Here is a 13,203-nt window from a genome sequence, read left to right on the forward strand (position 1 = left end):
AAATAGGGCAGTTGAGAGAGAGAGAGCGATAGAGGTTTTCTTAGGAGTAATAGGAGGGATGTGCAAATCAAGCAATAAAACAGAGAGAGAATACGTGGAAGCCTTAATTACCACCCTCTCTTAATCCTCCTACCACATAATGTATATACCCTCGCACAAACACGACGACACTAAACAGTTTTTGACGATATAAACTGAATGCAATTCTTGAATATCTTATTCAATTACAAGGTCACAAGATATATATTTAGGGATATATTAGTAAACTAATTTAGAAAATTTTTTATAAAAAAATAAAAAAAGTTACAAATTTTTTTTGACAATTCTTTCACTTTTTTATATATTTTTTTTAAAATAAATAATTAATGTGTACCTTAAGGTCATACATGATTCATATATTTAAAACTATGATAAAATATCAATCTTCTAATTTATGATCAATTTTTTTTTTTTGTCATTGAACAAAAACATTTATTTGAACTCAAATTTATTTTTTTATTTGCTGACAAAAAAACTTTCCTAATTGAATTTATTGTATAGACCACATAATATAATAATAATCTTTTTTTAGAAAAAGACTGTTCACTTTGGTTGTTTTGTTCTTTCTTTCCCAAATATTGTTTCTTGGAATGGAATCATCGTCATTCGTCACCCACCATTTCCATCCATCTTATAATAAGTGGTAACTCTCTCTCTGTCTCTCTGTCTCTTTGTCTTTGTGTTTCTCTTCCAATATCTTAAAAACAAAAAACCACTAAAACAAGAAAGCAAGAAAAAAAAAAAAAAAAGAAACCAAATCTGAGACACTAGTGTCTGAAGAAAGCACCCACCTCTCTCAGCGTTTTCAGACAAACAAAACGACCAACTTCCGATAATCCCGCAACTCTCTCTCTCTCTCTGTCTTTAGATTTTTGTGTTCTTTTCTAAATCCTTGCTTTCTGGATTTATCTTTAGCCTCCTGAATTCCTGGGAAAAAAAAATTCTTTTCTCTGCCACCATCTCCACCTCAATTCATTGCCAAACACACAGTATCTCTCTTTCTCTCTCTCTCATATATTTTATTTTTTGAATTTTGATAAACGCAAACTTCACTCACTTTTTGTTAAATTTCTTAACCAAAAAGTATTTTTTTTTGTTTTTTTTTTTTCCTAATACAGTAGAATGGATTTGTGTTTTGTTTCATAATTATTCTGATTCTTTTTTTTTCATGCAATAGAATTCCAACTACCTTTATTGTTAATATTATTTTTATAGTTTTTTGAATTGCTGTGTGAACGTTGACTAATTATTTGTATTTTGTTTAATTTTTGTTTCACTATTTCAGATTCAGATATAATAGTAACAGTAGCAGAAAGAAAGAAAGAAAGAAAGAAAAATGGTGAAGAATCTCAAAAAAGCTAATCCATCTGTGGTGCTCGCCGCCGATTCCAATCTGGTAATCTCAATTTCATTCTTAACTTTTTCAATCTTAGATACTGCCAGCTTAATAATTTTCTCTAATTTTTTTTCCAAGCCTCTTTGAAATTAGCATATAAGAGAGACACTTAAAACATGTTTCTGTGGCTTTTTTTCTAAATGATTTTCTCAGTTCCATGCCTTTTATTTCCCTGGAAAAATTGGTAGGAATTAAAACAATATGTTCTTCAAGTTTTTGTTTTTTTCCCTTTTAAAAAAAATATTTTTGAATAATTATGCTTTCGGATGGAATTGGAAACCAAGAAATCAGCCTCTATAAGCTCTTGTTCATGATTGATGCCTGTATTAAATTTGAATATTATTGCTTACCCATCACTTCTCCATCTGCAAAATTGGGAGCTTTGTGTACTGGGTACGAGTACGACCTTTATTATTGCATCCATTTCAAATTTTCCATCAATATTTTGATCAAAATTGGAGCTTTTCCCTTATGTTTTTATCAAACATGGAGTCTTTTCCTCTGCATTTTACTGATTTGTCAACTTGGGTAAATAATTTCAGGCTCCATCAAAGGACACAGGCCATCAATCTGATGCAATGTCGTGTATATCATCTGCTGGAGATGCAACAAGTAGCATCAAAGGAAGCGAAGTTGACCATGATTCCCTTACTACAGATCAAGGCGGTTCTTATTCAACCAGCAGCTATTATGGATACTATTATCCAGGTTGGCTCATGCTAATCAAATACAGTTCAGACGATTCTAGTCTTGTCTTTTTATTGATTGTGTATTTATGTTTTCACATCTTACAATAGCGTGTTCACAGGTTACGATGGTTCCTATGGAGAGTTGGACAACCAAGGGTACTATGTTGGTGGGGATGGATCGGAATTTCAATATCCTGTAAGTATCTCAATCTGTTACCTGATTGAAATTTATATGCTTTTAAACACTAGTTATTATAACCCCATTCTTTTGGCTTGTTCCCTGCAACAGTGGTATTGTAATTTGTGATACTATAGTTTTTAGAATCTCTCTGTGATGATGGGCCTTGTTTGCTCATTTATCCCGTGAAATTTGAATTTTCTGCATGGGATTAATTTTCTATAGAAGAAATTTTGTCACTTGTGATATAGATTGCACGATGCAAATATACCTATATGCAAGATGCACTAGCTCCTCTGGATATAGTTGTTACTACAAATTAATATTGATTAACTGCCCAAATATCTTTGTAATTTGATCTGTTGGTCTTTAAGATCTTACATTGGAATATGGAGATGTTTCATTGGAATTCCCATTTTTGTTTTGTGAGTTTTACCATATGATCAGCATTTATATGCAATTTGACATTTCATAACAAGTCGAACTTACATTGGCTTTTGCTTCATTTAGGTCATGCAAGCAGATAATGGATCTTTTGCCTACTTCATGCCAGGGTTTCAGCCTAGTTACGCTCCATACTTGCCTGTAACCACAATTGGTGTTGATGGACAGTATGTAGATCAGCAGGCATATCTATCAAGCCCCATGTTTCAACCACCTGTTGCCTCCCCTGGTTATTATGCCCCTAATTTCCCTTACGGGGAGTTGTTACCGTCACCCTATATGTGGGATCCATCCCTTCGTGTTGGAGATGGAGCTTTTGGAAATAGCTATGCTGGCTTTCCAGAATTTTCAGACCCTAAATCCAATTTATCTACCCCAAGTCATACCCGTGCTCCTCTTTCTAAAGGCTATTCTGAGTTTAGCAGTCCGTTGGGTATCAATAGCTCCCTACCATCATTGGATATCTCATCAGGCCATGGCATGCGCAAGCAACTAAAGCCAGTGAACAAGGTATTCTAGCTCTTTAAGCTGTGTGTTGTTACGTCCTCTTCTCAGGCAATTTTAGTGAATTTTCTATTGATTTTTTGGCCTTTCCTCATGGCACATCTTTCCTGTCAGATGTACTCACTAAAGTTTACTTTCTGGTTTCAAAGTTTTCAGCCCAAAATCAAGGGAAGGGTGCTTTGCTTTATTCAAACAACCTGGTTAATTTAAAAGCAAATGTGACGGGTTGGGGCAGCACTGAGAAGATGAAATCAAGAAGCAAGATTAATGGTGTTACCACTATCGGTTCCCTTAATGAGCAGAACCAGGGTCCTAGAACAGCCAATGCAAAAGGTGCATTGTTGTCTGGAGGTAATGCTGCTGGACCCTTGGCAACTGATGGGAATGGAAATAGTAACAGCATAACCTCTCTAATCAGGACGGATCAATATAACCTTCCTGACTTTCCGACCAAATATGATCATGCTTTTTTCTTTGTTATCAAATCTTACAGTGAAGATGATATTCATAAGAGCATCAAATACAATGTGTGGGCTAGCACTCCTAATGGGAATAAGAGGCTGGATGGTGTATATCAAGATGCCCAAGAGAAGATGGCGGAGAAAGGCAGCAAGTGTCCTGTGTTTCTTTTCTTTTCGGTATGCTCTAGAGTTCGTTATGGTTCTGATGTTGGTGTTTCCACTCTGCACACCCATTGATCCCCAATAAAAGGACTAATGTCTCTTTTTGTTTGTTCGCTTGGTTCAGGTTAATGCAAGTGGTCAGTTTTGTGGAGTAGCAGAGATGATTGGCCGAGTTGATTTTAATAAAAGCATGGATTTCTGGCAGCAAGACAAGTGGAATGGTTATTTCCCTGTCAAGTGGCATATAATAAAAGATGTTCCAAACCCTCATTTACGACATATAATACTTGAGAATAATGACAACAAGCCTGTTACCAACAGTCGAGACACGCAAGAGGTATGCAAAACTAACTAGTAGACAAGTACTGTTTTATTTTATTTTTCTGTATTTTTATAATAAAAAAAATTTGTTGTTTTATTTTACTATTATTTCTTTTAAATTTGGTAGCAAACTTGTAAGCCATTTCTGCCATGCTTATTTTTTTCATCTTCCATTTTCAGGTGAGATTTCCCCAAGGTCTTGAAATGTTGAATATTTTTAAGAACCATGTTTCAAAGACATCCATATTAGATGACTTTGATTTTTATGAAAGCCGCGAGAGGGTGATGCAAGAGAAGAGGATGAGGCAATCAGTACCCCTTTTTAGCCTGCAGGTTTTGTCTTCCTCCCCCCTTATGCTTAATCCTTTCTAACAAGTTTCTCACTTTTCAAACTTTTCAATGAGTGCATGTAATGTGGGGCCATATAAGCATAATTAGAGGTGGAGGGTTAGGAACATATGTCCGGTCTGGACCAATAACTAATTGGTGGAGTTTTTTATCTTAAGATTCTTAAAATGATTCTCCTTGATTACAAAATGATTAAAGAATAAAGAAGGGTTCCGCATACAAATAGCATGGTGGAGCGTGGTGTGCCAATGAAATTTGACTTTATTCCATTCTATAGAATGGGCCTTTGGAGTTCTTTATTTTAGTTATACTTGAGATGACAAGTCTTTTTTATATTGATATTTGATTTTGATGTTGTGTCTTATTATTCATTATTTGGCAGCAGAAGATAGATGAATTAAACACCAGTTTTAAATCATAGATCTGTTGGCAGTGAAGAGCATTGAGCAACCTGAGGTCGGAGACAAAGTGAAGAAATGAAGGTAATAGGGCCGGATGGTTTTCCCGAGGAAATGAAGCTTCATTTTGGAGGCTTTTACTTGGGTCCAATTGCTGCTGATACCAATGCACTTGGATGGAAATAAGAGTTCTCAGGAAAAAAAAAAAGGGATTAAATTAATTTATTGAAGATTTTCAGTGACCTTTACTAGGAAAGGAATGGAAATGTTGATCCTTTCAGAATTGAGTTGGTGGCTTGGCTGGTTGCCAAGGAGTTGCTGTTAATTGTGTACCATATAGTATAAAAGAAACTGGATGATCCCATTGATTTATATGGTTATGTGGTGTCATGCAATCCAAGTTTTTCCCATTTTTTCCTTTTAAAAGTTTTCTCTTTGTATAAAGTGTGTATCTGGGTTTCTTTTTCCTTTTCCTTTTCCTTGTTATAATTTTTCCCGTATTCGAATTTCCTCTTTTGGACTAGACAGCTAGGCAACACACGTTGCTATATGTGTAGGAATATCTTAGAAAGAGACGTGAGTGGTGGTGGTGGTGTTTGGTCTCTCACGTGGATGAAGTAGAAATTTGCACAAGGCATGAGATAAATTTTTCTAAAAGTTGTAATTCTAATCATAATGGGTTTGAGTGTAGCACATAGCATGGATTTATTTATTTGTTTTTAATCACTCACTTTTAACTAAAAAAAACAAATTGAGGGAATCGGAGAATTCAATGGGAGAAAATTCTTTTCCGAACCTTTATTGACGATAATATAAATAAGATTTACAACCCATAACCACCATGTACACAGCCAAAAAATTCCTCAGCAGACCAGATACAGAGGCAAATTAGCTCATATCAGTTACATTGTTTCACACTTGCTGAGCATTTTGCTAGCTCTGTGGTTTCAGTATCTGCCTATTTCTGTAGTGTCCACCATTGAAATATAGCAGTGAATGCGAAGCTGCTCTGTTGTAGTCATGCAGCAACGAGTCTACAGCCAAACGTGCATGTCGAAATTCATAGCAGTCCACACAAGTCACAACCAGGCTCCATGTCTCCACTTCGAAATTTACTCCTAACAATGCCAATACATTTCTGGCCATAGGACATACCCACAAGTAACACATTCATAACCATCTCTGTGCTTTGATTGGAGAAGCCGTAAGTTAAATTTATCTCCATGTGTCAGCTTATAAGATTGTTTCACATGGAAATTTTAATAACTTCATTTCTAGTGGGTACAACTTTGGTATGTGATGAACCCAACCCAAGCCTAGCTAGTCCAACCTACTAATATCACACATGACATGAATGCATGTGAATTCATGGATATGATCAAAGTAGAAGAGCAAGATTTGCATAGATAATTAGTTACAAAATAGTTAGTTACATATTGTTTTTACAAGAGTTTGATATATCATCAATGATGCAAGTTTCTCAACGTCTTCTCTAAAGTTCTCCTTTCTTTTTTTGATTTATTTTTAGAGGGTAACTATTTCAAATTAAGTTAATTTTTCTCACATTATCATTCATTTTTCAGTTCATTTCATTCACCTACATTAGAACTCAAGAAGTTGTAGTTCACTTTAAAATTTTCAATTAAATTCAAAAGACATAGTTATTGGTAAATTTTCCTTGGAAATAAATAATATTGTTTATTTTTCATTGATCAATGCATATATGTGTTTGAATTTAATTAGGAAATCAAATCTATTACACTCCAGGAACTATACAAATATAACTTGACTTTCTCTTTATTCCTATATATAATGAGATTTTTTTGTGTTTATGTTTGGTTGCCAAAAAAGTACAAGAAAATTTGACAATGTTCCTAAAATTTTCTTTTCTACCTTTAAAATTTGAGAAATTAATTTTTTTTTTCAATTTAAAAATGATAATGTGACATTTTTAAATTTATTATTATTATTTTACTAGTCACGTCAGCGTCAATAATGCCAATTGTGCACGATGTGTGCCACATAAGCATTTTTTGATATTGAATTGATAGTAGGAACTAAATTGATTGCAAGTTGAAAATAATTTGGATCAAATTGACTGTTACCAAAATGTAGTTGTGCGCACCCAAAGTATGGCTAACGGGCTTAACCTGTATTTGGGCTCACAATCTATTTATATCGTGGGCTTCATGTTTCCTACTATGGGTAATATTTTGCTCGGAGACCCAGTTGTGCACTCATTTTCGTAAACCCTCTTTTTCTCCTGATATAGTCACTCTTATTCTCTCTCTTTTCTCTCTGGAGTTGCCAACCCTCTCTTCTCAATCCATTCTCTTATTTATAGCTTGAGGCGAGTGAAGGTGTCATGATTACTTCCTTACTCGTGCAAAGGGGGGTCAAATCTTATCGTTTCTAAGTGGATGTTTCATCGAGAAAGGTGGTAATGGCATTGGAATTGATTCCCACCTTCAAAAGACCACTTGGCAGCGATATTCCCTAAGGCACTTCTAAGCAGCTGAGTACAGGGCGTCTTCGAGCTATGATACTCCTGACCAGGTTAANATCAAGGCAAATCTAAATCCCCAAACCCACAAACCAAACAAAGAGAAAATAGAAGAATGAGAATAAAGAGAGTGTAAAAATAGCGAGATTGAATGATGGTCATGAACCACCGCTATTGCCGGTGCTTGTGGTCACTTGGGCTTAGCTATCACTGAGCTTGGTGCAAAAAGAATAAAGAAAGTGAGATTGAATGAAGGAAAACCAGTACTAAATGTGGAAAAGGCAAGCAGCGACTTACAAGGTCTAGTCATGGAGGCTTTTTGAGAGAGAGAGAGAGAGAGAGAGAGAGAGAGAGAGAGAGAGAGAGAGAGAGAGAGAGAGAGAGAGAGAGAGAGGAAGAAGAAGAAGAAGAAGAAGAAGAAGAAGAAGAAGAAACTATTGAAATACAAAGCAATAGTAACTATATATATGTACATGATTATTGTAGCAACAATGCTATTTTACACAACTTTAACTTGATTGATGTGGATGATTTTGGAGCTTGGATGTATAAATTGAGCCCTTGCGTTACTTTACATTGTTTGGTGCAAATGCTCTAATGATCACATCTTCATACTTGAAGTTTAGGGACCTTAATCATATTTTCATAATGAATGGAAAAGGAGAATGTGAAAATTAAAGAGAACAATGGAAAATGGTAGAAGATGTGGAAGCGAAAGTAAGGAGAAAAGAAAGGAAAGAACAAATGTGATTTGGCCTAACGGCCTACCACCACACCAACAAAGGCCAAAAGACAACACATCTTGAATTACTTAACTTGAAAACACATTACAAGAGCCCTATATTTATAATGAGACTACACATAATAGTCAAACATAATCTAAATTGCATATTAATTGTCTAAATTCCATGATTTTCTCTAACAATCAATCTCATAATTTTATTTTACAAATCAATCTCTTGATTTTTGGTCTTCATTAACATCGAAAGTAAAATATACTTTCCAATGGAGAATGATGGCTATACCATATGGGGTACCTAATCCCCCTGGTAATTCCTTGCGGGATGATGAATTTAGGCTCCCAATTTATTTATTGGTAGGTATCCTAGCACTCCTACTAAATGTTACCTCAAACACTGCCTTGATAGCCCAAACTCCTCCCCTTCCTTGCCACCAGCCCAACTCTAACCCTCATTAACCTCTCCTCTAACTCTCACTCTTCCTCACTTTCCTTCTGAATTCCTTTCCCTGTGTTTTTCGACCAACCCCCTTCCCGTCATCCTATCTTTCCTTTTATAATCTCCTATTAGTGGGGTTCCAAATTATTACTTTTGCACCAATCCCTATACAATTCCACTTTTGCCTGGAATCCCAAGAAAAGTGATTCCTTCTGAAGATTCTCTTGAAACTTGTTCCTGACGTCAAATAGCGTTCGACAACAAACTTCCCAAAGGCACTATAGTGCTTGGGGGAAACGACTTGAATATGACTGTCCTTTCATTGGTTCCTCCTAGCTTGTTAGTCGGTATTAGACCTGACTAACTCGAGATCTAATCGTCCCCCAACCTTACATCCTTACATTTTTGTTGTTAGGCTGGGTCTATCCCTAAAGTGTTGGGCCAGTTTCAGTTACTTGGGGCAGCTTCGATGGTTTGGACCAGCCTTGGACCTAGTCCTTGAGCCATTCTTGGTTAGCAGGGCCCAAGTCCTTACACTGTATATATAAATGAGAAGCTTTCCCACATTTTAGTCTCATCTAAGAGTCCTACACCTACATTAATCTTTCATGGCAAACAACCATATACATCACACGCCCTTTTTACTTGATAGGGAAAATGTTATGCTAGTAAAACCCTCAAAACCCACATCTTCAGGACTCTTTTCTCTTTCTAGCATTGACAAAGATCCCCACCTTGAGATTTTTTGCCAAACTGTTAATGTATATCGATTAAATGTTGATTCCTCTTATTATGATAATCATAATTGCACCTCAAGTTTTGATGGGCAAGTAGGCATAGCTTATGTCATCAAAGAAGCCTTCTCCAAGGTTCTGGTTTTTTATCATCCTCTGGCAGGCAAGCTAGAAAAGCATAGTGATGGAAAACTTCATATCAATTGCAATGAAGATGGAGTGCCATTCTTAGTGGCAGCTACCAATTTTCAGCTCTTTTCCCTTAATTATCTAGATGGGGTTGATGGTGAAGTATCCAAATAGCTTGCCCTTGATTTACCTTCTAAAGGTGACTTAGTTTGCCACCCTCTTGTCTTGCAGGTGACCAAATTTTCATGTGGGGGTTGCACAATTGGGATGGGCTTGTCACACTCCATATGTGACGGATTCGGTGCAGCCCAGTTCTTTCGAGCTTTGGTTGAGCTTGCAAGCGAAAAAAGTGAGCTCTTGGTGAAACCTGTGTGGGAGAGGGAAAGACTGGTGGCAACACCTACTAAAAAGCCTTTCCAATTAATGTTTCTGGATGGGCCTTCTTTAGCAACTTCACCATATATGTCAATAATAGACCTCTTGCACGAATGCTTTCATGTAAGTAGTGAAAGTATAAAAAAAAATCAAAATGAGTTTGATAGAGGAATTCGGAACAGAAAATTTGTATGAAAGTTTCACGACTATTGAGGTCTTGGGTGCCTATGTTTGGAGATCAAGGTTTAGAGCTTTAAAATTGAACTCAAATGGGAGAACCAATTTCTGGTTAGTTATGTGATCTGGAAACTATTGAATCCACCTTTGCCAGATAGGTATTATGGGAATGCTTTTGTGTCTCAAGCGTTGGAGCTAATAGGTGGTGAGCTTAATGAACTACCACTCTCTAAGGTGGCGAAGCTTATAAAAGAGAGCAAAAAAGGTGCTTCCACCACTGATTACATCATGACCTCACTACGCATGTTAGAAAGATTCAGACAACTTGATATAAAGTTTAAAGATGATGTTGCAATCATGGTTTTAATAGATTGGAGGCAACTGGGTTTCCTAGAAAATGTAGATTTTGGTAGAATAGAATCAGTGAACATGATAACCCTGCCATGGAACATGATAGGGTATGTAGATATGTGTGTGCTCTTGCCTCCCACCTCCAAGGTGGATGCTTCAATGAAAGGTGGGGTTAGGTTATTTCTTTCCCTTCCCAGCGCTGCCATGGCCAAATTTAAAGAAGAAATGGACACTCTCAAGCTCTTGTAAATGATGTTGTCTGCTTCCAAAAAAAGAAAATTTGGATGCTGCTGTGCACACAATGAAGACATAAATATTTGAAGTGGCAGCTAGAACAATGCCAACAGACTCCGTGGTTGGACATCATGAATTAGATTCATGCTTAAGTATTGTATTGTTGTGAAAATTAAAGTAATGCTTGAATATTTATATAAAGTTTTTTTTTCTACAATAAGCTGAAGAAAATGGTTCAAACTTCACTAGAATTATCTTTTAGCAGGAGGTTCTTCATACTTTTTTTTTTGAGAACAAGGTTCTTCGTACTTGAATAACCAAACGTATGATGTTAGTTTTTCAATTTTTTTTTTTTTTTTGAAAAAGTTTCAACCTATGGTGTTCGCTCTTGATGATAGTTCTTTATTATCAGACCAAGACACTAATCAACTTTTTATATAGGTGAGGATTAAACCCTAGATCTCTTATATAACCATCAGAGACTTTACCAATTGAGTTTATTGGAACCTACTTTTTATTAAACTTTTGGTGCTTGAATATCTTCCAAATCAAATGTATGAATAGTTATCAAAAAAAGAAAAAGAAAAATCAAATGTATGAAGAATCCTCGTGCAAAATGAATATACTTATATGGAAGGTCAATAATAAATGATCAAGCTAATTTACTACTATTCAATATATATTTAGTATTAATTACACCACCATTTCTTGAGGTTTTACAAATTAACACTCCTCTCCAAACATTTCATGAAATGACACTCTTCCCTTTTTAAGGTTTGTAACTTCATATAAATGCAACATTTAAGGCAGAGTGTTATTTAGAAAAGGAATATTTCATTATTGGAACTTTTTTCTAAATGAATTTTAGTTGAAGTAGAATTTTAAATTTCTTAAAACTTAGGTAAATTTTAACGTAAATTCCATTATTGGTAATAGTGTTTAATGGCAAAAAGAAAGTAGTTATGTAGCACAACCATGCTTCTGAGATACAAATTTTATTATACAGTATATGATATGATTTGAAAAAAAAAATGAACATTAAATAAATTCTTTGTATTGCAATAACAAAATTGTGTTAAGAATTAAAAACTAATTATATAAATAGGTCAACAAATTACATTTCTTTTTTTCTTGCTATCCATGATAAGCAATTTGCAAATTTGAAATGTTTCAATCAAATTGGTTGTAATCATTCACTTATAATATTATTTGCAAATATCTAATACGATTTAATTTCTAAAGATGATAAAAAAAATTAATCATTATTGGTAATGGACAATTATATATTTATATTCACTATTCTTGTAAAGTGTACAAAATTGTATACATTTGTTTAGTCTACAATATAAAGGATAAAAACCGAGTCCTTACCTAATTTGCCCTACTTCATGGTACACCCTTTCTTAGGCCAAGTGCTTATAAGGCAAGGGTGGGAGGCATCTCTCCCCGATGTGAGATTGAGCAAATCTGTGCAAGTGGGAGCAAAGGTTGACCTTGCCCATCCAAAAGCGAACAATACTTGATTGGGGAAAGATTCGTTCCTCCCATAAAAAGGCACATTTTGGGGTTAAGGGGAAACCCCACCTTCCTCTTGCTAGTTTATTAGACTTGCTCAGGAATGCATAGTGCATGCGATGCGTAGCAGTTTTTGAGACTTGCTTTGTGATTACACACACACTATGGTACACAATTTCTTAGGCCAAGTGCTTATAAGGCGGGTGGGAGGCGTCTCTCCCCGATGTGGGATTGAGCAAATCCATGCGAGTAGGAGAAAGGGTCGACCCTACCTATCCTAAAGTGGACAATACCTGATTGGGGAAAGATTTGTTCCTCCTACACTCATCAATAATTATTTTGTTAGATTAGAGATCATTTGGGATGGACTGAAATTTTCAACTTCTTTGTAATTTTAGCTTATTTTTGCTACTATTTATGAATCTCACTGCACTTTTTGATACTATTCATTAGTCTTATTGTACTATTTAGCTTATTTTTCAACTTTTTTCTATATTTTTAGCAAAAAAATTCAAGTTTTAACTATTAATGAATTTATCAATAGCACAACTATTAATGACCACGCTTATCAATTTACAAAACTAAAAATTTAGGTCCCTCAAATTTGAGTGCAAGATTTAGTTCCCTCCTCAATTTACAGAACCAAACCACATTTCAATGCAAGATTTCAATTTGGGCCCTTTGGGCTAAAAAGCCCAAGCTACCATGTCATACGAGAATAGGATAAGAAAAACTAATAACATGCCTAAATCCTGTAGCTAAAAAATCTTTGTATAATTGTATCATCCAATTCAAGCACAAGCCAAGCTCTCCTTCTATTTCAACAATGAGATTGCTTCAAATCAATTTTTTTTTTCTCTCTCTTTTACTATTTCGGCAGTGAGATTGCCACAATTCAATTTTTTTTTTCTCTCCTCTCTCTTCCTATTTTGGCAATGAGATTATCACAATTCAACTTTTTCCTCTCTCCTCTCCTCCTATTTTGGCACTTTAATTGCCACAATTTAATTTTTTTTTATCTCTCTTCCTTTCTCCTATTTTGGCAATGAGATTGTCATAATTCAACT

The 13,203-nt window shown here is 35.3% G+C and overlaps 1 protein-coding gene and 1 pseudogene across 4 annotated transcripts; both read left to right on the forward strand.

Moving 5' to 3' along the window:
- The first annotated feature begins 573 nt into the window (after positions 1 to 573).
- LOC112009985 (YTH domain-containing protein ECT2) lies at positions 574 to 5,384 on the forward strand. 4 transcript variants are annotated; one of them, XM_024070129.2, is made up of 9 exons: positions 574 to 682; positions 1,325 to 1,435; positions 1,978 to 2,143; positions 2,244 to 2,320; positions 2,813 to 3,256; positions 3,400 to 3,888; positions 3,998 to 4,210; positions 4,375 to 4,527; positions 4,925 to 5,384. In XM_024070129.2, the coding sequence occupies exons 2-9, from the start codon at positions 1,376 to 1,378 to the stop codon at positions 4,961 to 4,963; spliced, it is 1,641 nt and encodes a 546-aa protein (XP_023925897.2). In that variant the 5' UTR covers positions 574 to 682; positions 1,325 to 1,375; the 3' UTR covers positions 4,964 to 5,384. The 4 variants fall into 4 exon arrangements, with proteins under 4 accessions (XP_023925897.2, XP_023898111.2, XP_065630115.1 ...); XM_024042343.2 differs by lacking the exon at positions 574 to 682 and adding an exon at positions 689 to 1,028; XM_065774043.1 differs by lacking the exon at positions 574 to 682 and adding an exon at positions 689 to 1,028 and having other exon boundaries at positions 4,928 to 5,384.
- Positions 5,385 to 9,229: 3,845 nt separating this feature from the next.
- On the forward strand, positions 9,230 to 10,636 carry LOC112009983 (tetrahydroanabasine acetyltransferase-like; annotated as a pseudogene).
- Positions 10,637 to 13,203: the final 2,567 nt, after the last annotated feature.

This window comes from Quercus suber, unplaced genomic scaffold, assembly GCF_002906115.3.
Source record: "Quercus suber isolate HL8 unplaced genomic scaffold, Cork oak 2.0 scaffold_85, whole genome shotgun sequence".
NCBI classification, from domain to species: Eukaryota; Viridiplantae; Streptophyta; class Magnoliopsida; order Fagales; family Fagaceae; genus Quercus; species Quercus suber.